General features: G+C 32.7%; 1 protein-coding gene across 1 annotated transcript; it reads left to right on the forward strand.

The window, feature by feature from the left end:
• Positions 1 to 6,012: 6,012 nt before the first annotated feature.
• LOC102586376 (high affinity nitrate transporter 2.5) lies at positions 6,013 to 8,428 on the forward strand. Its single transcript, XM_006367089.2, has 2 exons — positions 6,013 to 7,253; positions 7,840 to 8,428. Exons 1-2 carry the CDS (start codon positions 6,016 to 6,018, stop codon positions 8,204 to 8,206), a joined length of 1,605 nt encoding a protein of 534 aa, XP_006367151.1. The 5' UTR covers positions 6,013 to 6,015; the 3' UTR covers positions 8,207 to 8,428.
• Positions 8,429 to 8,915: the final 487 nt, after the last annotated feature.

An 8,915-nucleotide genomic window follows, 5' to 3' on the forward strand; every position in this document is an offset into this window, starting at 1 on the left:
TAATTACTTGTCAATTTTGACAAATCAAGAAATGACAATTTTTTTTACCTATTATATCCTCAATTAATTACTTTGAAAAAAGTAGAACTTTTTGATGATCTTAAGTTTTTAATTCATTCAATTCATAATTAATAGGGGTAAAATGGTAAACTCACTATGTCAATTATTGTTTTCTTAATAGGTGTGTCAATTCAAAAGTGGACAAGTAATTAGGGACAGATGGAGTATTTGTCACGAACCAAACTGTCGTGATTGACACTCACACTAACCCTCCGGTGGGAAAACCATTACTACAACCCAACTAAGCAACTTAACAGAAACTAGAACATTTAAAGATACAGAAACAGGTTTAAATGACTACTGAAATATGGAGTTCCCATAAACTCCGAAAGTTTAACAAATCAACTAGCATAACTATAATGGAAATTCAACCTCTAAAACCTGAAAGTCATTGTACCAAAACTCTGAAAACCAACAAATCTAAGGAAAAAGGGTGCAACCCCTAAACTAACATAAGCAAAGTCTAACTAAACAACATGAGTCCGAAAAGAGTGGACTAAACAAGGAAGGATCCATGGCAGCCTGAAAGAACTGGTTCACCTTTGAATTCGGTCTTCGATCAATGATCCCCTAGCTAAGGTCTATCAGTAGCCGCCTGAAGATTCCATGTATTCCATAAAGAACGAGTAAGTGCAGCATTTGTACACAACCATAGTGTACTGGTAGGATCATGCAAGTGCAGTATCTGTACACAACCACAATGTACTGGTAGGATCATGCAGCCACCCTAGTAAGCGAAACATAGGCAAGCAATTACAACACAATAAACACACATATACAGAATACATAGATCAATTATCATTTCAGGAGTAACATACAGTTCCCAATATCAACGACAAGTAGGCATGAATGTAATAATCACAGTGGTCCTCTCATGGAACCCACACCCAAACTGTTAGTGTGTCGGAACGTGACACCCGATCCAATATACATGTGTCGGAACGTGACACCCGATCCAATTTATGTGTCGAAATGTGACATCTGATCCAGTCAGCACAACCACAATCACAATCACACCCATAATGAACAACGATCATAGTCATATAATCAAGTATTGGTTTCATGGCATGTAATTGTTCATATATACTCATTTGCATTAGATTTGATTCGCATTCCCTTATTCACATACACGCATGCATACAATGAAGCAATTAACCGGCATATATCACACAAACAGGAAATCAAACCATCACCTACCTCGAAACTAAGCTTGAATCCTCCTAAGACACTAGAGTCTTCCCTTTTCGGATTATTTCCGCTTGTTCTTGGTCTAAAAAATAATTAAGTAATGCAAGGATCAATAAACAAGGCATAATTTACCTAGATAATAATCAAACTATCAATCTTAGGCCAAACCCAAGATCCCAATACTCAATTAGGGTTTTTTCCACTATAAACTTCAGGCCAAAACCCTTCCCCAATGATAATCACTCAAGATTCTAAGTTCTAAGAATTGAATTACGGATTAGGGAAGTAATTATCTTACCTTTAGCGGTAGAAATCGTGGAAAACTGTCAAGAACTGCTCTGGTTCGCCTCCTAGCTTTCAAGAACGAAGTTTTGCAGAAAATAACGTTTTTGGGGTTTTTCCCCGACTTAACTCGCGATTGTCCCGCCATAGCGAGACCCAAACCGCCACAGCGTCCCCGCTCTAGCGGCTTGCACGGATACAAGCTCGGAATTTGAGTTCCAAGTTCCCATTTCACAACACACCTTCAAACCTGGACGTTCAAAAACTGCCCTTCCATGCCAAGATCAGTTTCGGGAGTTTTACTCGCCCGAATTCGATTTCGTAAAGTCATACATGATGCTCCTTAACGTCTTGGCTATCCACTCATGTGATCAAATTCATAAATCAAACCCCCCATCTATTACCAAATTTCCCTAGACCTCACCTGACTCAGATTTCGTTCAAGTCTGGCCTAGGCTAGAAATTTCCAAGTCACTACTCAAAAGTTTTCTGGCCCAATTCTTTTTCCATAACGACGGGAACATGTCGTTACAGTATTTAATACCAAGAGTAAAATAGACACAAAAGTTAAATTATTTCTTGATTTTCTAAATTGGACAAGTATTGTTGGACATCTATTTTTAGTATAGTGGACAACTTTTGTTGGACCGAGAGAGTACTCGCTCCGTCCAACAATACTTGTCCACTATACTAAAAATAGATATCCAACAATACTTGTCCACTTTATGAAATTCATAGATAATTTTACACTTAATTCCTAATTTACCCTTATCATTAATTATAGTCATTTCCCTATTACATTTTTTAAGACATTGTGTTTATTATATTCAAAGGGTGATATAGTAAAATTACCCTTCTATTTATAATTTCTTAAGGGGTGTGTCAAGTCAATAGTGGACAACTATTGTTAGATAGAGGAAGTAGTTTTTAATTGTTTATATCCATAGAATTGTTTGACCTAGTAGGCTTATCATTATTTTTTTTAGAAACTTCAACTCTTTCTTCAAGGTCATCAATTCTCTCCAACAATTTAGGAATCATAAATTTGAATCTTGATCAATATATTCATCCTTTTAAAGACAAAAAGTCACATAATATAGCACTTTAAAATGAATAAAAATAAGAAAATAAATCATTCTTTGACTTTTCAAAATCAACACATCTACTAGAGTTCTCGGATTTCAAGCCGTCAACAAAAACAAAATAAAATCATGTTTGCATCACACTTCTTCCAATTCATTATACTTCACTTTATTACAAAGTCTAGTCAAGCTTATTTTAGCCATAGTATCAACTTGATTACCAAAAAACAAAGCAAGCTAATCAAAGACAAAATTCATACAAAATTTTTTAAATGTTACAAAAATTGTAAAAGTGTATGTTGTTTCCCTCCTATTTTTTTCACTTGAATTCAACGAAGTGGCTGTATTTTTTTTTACTTAAACTGAAGTGTTAACCTTCTCTGTCATTTGTGGGTCTTACGCGGTGAATTCACTAAAATGTGAAAAATTGTCATAAATAAATAAACTGATGAACTTCCCACAACATTGATTAGCTATCTCATCTTTGAAATTTGGATAATGACTTTAATGAGTAAATTGATTTTGAAATCACAATTAATAAGGATAAAATTGTAATTTCACTATGTTAATCATAGTTGTCTTAATATGTGTGTCATTTCTAAAGTCGACAAGTTCATAGGAACATAGGGAGTATTTGTACGAATTTGTATTATGGATTCTTCTATTCAATTATTTACCAATTGAAATCTTAAACTCAATCAAAAGAAGATTCTTGAACTCCTCCTACTATGTGTGTAGTTCACTCGTCCTTAAATAGATGACATGTCAAATTCATGTCACATAAATTAAGACATGTCATAATATCTTATCTTCATTAATTATTTTTTAAAAATTATTAAATAAAAGGCAAAATAATAAAATTTTAATTTATTCTTTAAAGTAAAATTTGGGACTCCACAGTGACCACACATCTTCTCCCCGTTCCCACAGTGAAATGGCCAAAATCCACCGGAGAAAGTCGCCGGCAAAGAAGATGACAATTGGGTGTGGAGAAGAAAGAAAAAAAGGGTTGAACAGGGATGGGGATGTCTGAAAAAGTAGGTGGAGTGGGTGGGATTTTTTTTTTTCTTTTATAATTTTAATATTATTTAAATTTAAATATGGTATTCATTTTCCTTAACACGCATGTAATCACACACTTTCGCCAACTCAATCATCTTAATGCACATAAGCATGATCAATAATCAGATAAATCTGATATATTATGCTTTATTGAGTTCAAGATTCAATAGAATAATTCATAAATACAGACTCGTATAAATACAAATTTTCATTAAACTATTTCCCCTAAAATAAATAAGAGGAGTAAAGCAAAAATATCAATGAGGACGAAATGGTCATATGCAATTTGTACTAGAAAAATCAAAGGGGAATCTCTTACCAAGTCAAAAAATGCATATTCCCTTGGATTCATTGTAAAGCTTTCCCATTTCCAAAGTCAATGGAATGAACCAATTAATGCTCTCGACTCTCAAGTCTCTGTCTGTCATGTAGGAAAATTCAACTACATGACAATTAAGCATTAAATATCACAAAGTAGACTGATAATATACGCTCCCTCATTTCACTTTTACTTTATTTTTATCATATTTGAACTTGGCATATTTATTTAAAAAATAATAATTAATATGACTATTTATCTCATTATTTCTATTAATTGATATTTCGTTATAAAGTGAAGTGAAAGAATTGTTTTGAAAAATAAGTAATTAATGCTGAAAATAAAATATGAAAAAAAAGTTAAATTTTTTCTTGATATGTTGAAAATGACAAATAAAAGTAAAAGATTATTTTTAAAATAATGGACAAGAAAAGTGAACTATAAAAGTAACATATATCCTAAAACTCTCTTCTTCCTTCGTTAGTAGTCCACACAACTAAGAATAGTTATCTCATACAAAATCATATTGAATTTTTTTCATTTTATCCTTACGATTAATTATATTTAAAAGTGTAAATAAGTTTGTGAAGTTTCCAAAAAAAACTTATAAAAGTGTAAATAAGTTTGTAAAGTTTTTTTTTTAAAATAAAATCTTAAGGGATAAATTAATAAAATAATCTTTTTTATTTATGATTTCTTTAGAAATGTTTACCTAACAAAGTGGACAACTAATATGGGATGACAAAATAATTTTTTCTTTCTCATAAATAACACTATGAGTTTCTTTTGGTAAATACTGAATTGTTATATCAAAATCTAAATTTTCAATATCACAATTTCGGTATATGATATTTCGTATGCATTTTTTTGGCATTCGATAATAATTTGGTTTATCGAGAATTCGAGATAGTGAATAACATACTGAAATATATAATTATATATACAATTCATATATATTATTATAACATTAAAAAATACATAAATAGTATTAGTATAAAGCTAATTGTTTAAATGTTGGAACTTTGATTAACTAATGAAATTGCTTGTACTTTTTAAAAAAACATTTCTACATGTTTAAGGTGTTAGTAAGATATAATTGAAATGTTTTTTAAATAAACGAAGTTATAACTCTCCATTATACGAGTATATATAAGTTGAAGTTGAATAAATTATGATTATCAAGTAATCATGATTCATGCCACAACATATTGAAATCAAACTTAAAAGTATCAAATTTATATTTTTATGACGTGTTTAGAATGGTGGAAGTTGTTTTTCTAGATAAAAAAAAACACGTATTTTCTAACAAGTAATTTCTTTAAAATATTTCTCTATATTTGGCTGAAAGCACTAAAGATCGATAATAATATCTAAGTGTTGATTAGTAGTTGATGCAACCATATGAAATTAAAATTTCACTCAAAAGTGATAGAAGTTATTTTCCTTTTACTTTTTTCGGTGAAAATATTTTCTCGTACAAATTCTTTTGAACAACCAAAAACACAAATTATATAACAAATTTTTCTTTTTGGTTTGTCCAAAAAAAACAACATATTTCAATCTTCAATACTTTTTCTATCCATTTTATATGACATTCTTTCCTTTTTATTCCGTCCTAAAAATAATAGTATCATTTTACTATAACTAGAAACAATTTAACTTTAATGAAATAATGTACAACCACACAAATGTCTAAAAATTGTTTTAGCCACAAGTTTCACAAGTCTCTTTTTTTCTTCTTCTTAAACACCCGTCAACCAAGTCAAATCGTATAAAATAAAATAGGATGGAGGGAGTAACAATTTAACTTTAAAATATCTATTTTATCCTTAATAAAATAATTTGTATCCACACAATCATATGTAACCTATTTTAAATCATAAATTTCAAAAGTTTTTTTCTTCTTAAATTCCGTGCCTATTTAAACTACATCGCATAAATTGAAAGAGGAGTGAAAATTCCACCACACCAAACACCCCCTCATACTTTGGTACTATACATGCCAGAAAAGGGTCCTATTGAATGCATACTTATCAGCACAATATCAAGAGTTGTTTCTTCTTACCTTTCTTGAAGTTTTTCATTTCTTTTAGATTTTTCACTATTCCAACTACTATGGAAAACATGGATTTGGAATCTAAATCTGTTAACACAAATTTCGCTCTACCAGTTGATTCTGAACATAAAGCCACTGAATTCAGAATATACTCTGTTTCATCACCTCACATGAGATCATTTCATCTTTCTTGGATTTCATTCTTTTCTTGTTTTGTTTCCACATTTGCTGCTCCACCCCTTCTTCCTATTATCCGTGACAATCTTGATCTCACATCGACTGACATTGGAAATGCCGGAATTGCAGCTGTTTCCGGTGCAGTTTTTGCGAGAATTGCAATGGGAACAGCTTGTGATTTATTCGGTCCAAGACTTGCTTCATCTGCTCTTATTCTCATAACTGCACCAGCAGTTTTCTTAACTTCAATCACAAATTCAGCATTATCTTTCCTTCTCGTTCGTTTCTTCACGGGGTTTTCATTAGCTACTTTTGTATCGACTCAATTTTGGATGAGTTCGATGTTCTCTGCTAACGTAGTTGGCACTGCAAATGGTATAGCCGGAGGATGGGGGAATCTTGGTGGCGGAGCTACACAGTTAATTATGCCTTTAGTGTTTTCGCTTATACATAAAATTGGTGCAAATCAGTTTACAGCTTGGAGAATTGCGTTTTTTATACCTGCTCTGTTTCAGGCTTTGACTGCGTATGCTGTTTTCTTTTTAGGACAAGATATGCCCGATGGAGATTACGCGAAACTTCATAAATCTGGTGAAAAGCATAAGGATAACATGAGAGATGTGTTATATCATGCAGTTACAAATTATAGAGGGTGGATTTTGGCATTGACTTATGGTTATTGTTTTGGTGTTGAACTTACTGTGGATAATATAATTGCGCAGTATTTTTTCGATAGGTTTAATGTGAATCTTCATACAGCTGGGATTATTGCAGCTAGTTTTGGTTTAGCAAACTTGTTTTCCAGGCCTGGAGGAGGGATGTTGTCTGATATCATGGCGAAGAGGTTTGGTATGAGGGGAAGGCTTTGGGTACTATGGATTGTGCAGACAATAGGAGGGTTGCTTTGTGTTCTATTAGGGAAAGTAGAATCTTTGAGTGGTTCTATTGCTGTGATGCTTGTGTTTTCTGTTTTTTGTCAAGCTGCATGTGGGCTAACTTTTGGGGTTGTTCCATTTGTTTCGAGAAGGTATGTTGTATTCTTCTATCTGGTTAATTGATTTTATCGAAACCTAACAAAGGGGTTGGTCCGATACAGGACCAACCCCTTAACCTTTGTGTCCTTGCCTCGAGGCTGGCTTAAGAAGGTAATCTTTTAAGGGGACCGCTCTCAGAGCTTTCCTTTGGATGAAGGGAGAGGATTTGGGTGGGTAAATCAAATGGTCGGTTCTCATCCACAAGTTTCTAAAGATAATATAATTACAACATCAACAACAACAATATACCTATAGTGAAATCTCACTATGTGAGATCTGGGGAAGGTAGAGCGTACACAGACCTTACCACTACCTCGTGGAGGTAGCTGGTTCAATCCCTTAACCTTTGTGTCCTTGCTTGAGGCTGACCTGAGGGTGGTTCTCTTTTACTTGATTCCATTGTCATAGAACTAGTTACTTGACAATAATTCAAGAACCTGGCTACTACGTCGGATTAACTTACATTGATTTTATAAAGATTACTTGTAATGTCAGTATGTATAACTTAAATCCTCATAAAAGATCATACAACGTGTCACTCGTTTAGAGACTAATCCTCGTTTTTGTTTTGCTTAATAGATCATTGGGCATAATTTCGGGGATGACAGGAGGAGGTGGAAACGTTGGAGCAGTACTAACACAAGTAATTTTCTTTAGAGGATCAAAATATTCAACAGAAACAGGGATTACATACATGGGTATCATGATAATATGTTGCACTATCCCTATTTTGTTTATATACTTTCCACAATGGGGTGGAATGTTTTATGGTCCCTCATCTAAAGGCTTGACAGAGGAAGACTACTACATGAAAGAGTGGAATTTAAAGGAAAAAGAGAATGGTTTTCATCAAGCAAGCATGAAATTTGCTGGTAATAGTAGAAGTGAAAGAGGTAAAAAAGTTGAATCAGCACCAACACCTATAGATGGAACTCCTAATATATAATCGTTTGAGTTAAAGATCGATCCCTTTGGTGTCATTGACATAATATATGTCGCTTCTAGTCTATCTCTTTCGGTGCTAGGCGAGGTTTGTGATTTGTTGTCACTCTAGCACTGTATTTTGTTACTCTTGTATCATATTGTATTGTCAGGAGTAGCACAAATTTCTGTTTAAGCTTCGTTCCTCATTATAAAGAACTATAGTTCAATGTGTTATTTTCTACTTCTTCTTGAGTTTGCATAAAGTAATTACTACTCTGTCTGTTTCAATTTAAGTGTCTTAGTTTGATTGGACACAGAGTTTTTAAGAATTAAATGGAGACTTGTGAATCTTGTGGTAATTAAAAATGTGTGTAGTCCTTAAGATCATGTGATCTTAAGCTTATCATGTAGAATGTTGGAATTGAAAATTTTACTAAAAACAGAAAGAAACGCTCTTGGGACAATCAAAAAGCAAAGTAAGACACTCAAATTGAGACGGAGGGAGTAATTTGTTTCTCTGAGTATATGTTCTGTATCATTTGCTTCTGCTATATTTAACAAGTACGAAAATCAGAGGCATCATTACATATTCTGTTGTGCAAGTTTACATAGCATATTTCACAATTCAAGTTTACTCCTAATATCTATCTCCTTGAAATAAATTCATACTTCCCTCTCAAAATTTTAGTTATCAAAAAATAAATGGAAATATACTCCTCTACTATTTCCGT

This window comes from Solanum tuberosum, unplaced genomic scaffold (assembly GCF_000226075.1).
Source record: "Solanum tuberosum cultivar DM 1-3 516 R44 unplaced genomic scaffold, SolTub_3.0 scf00707, whole genome shotgun sequence".
NCBI lineage: Eukaryota > Viridiplantae > Streptophyta > Magnoliopsida > Solanales > Solanaceae > Solanum > Solanum tuberosum.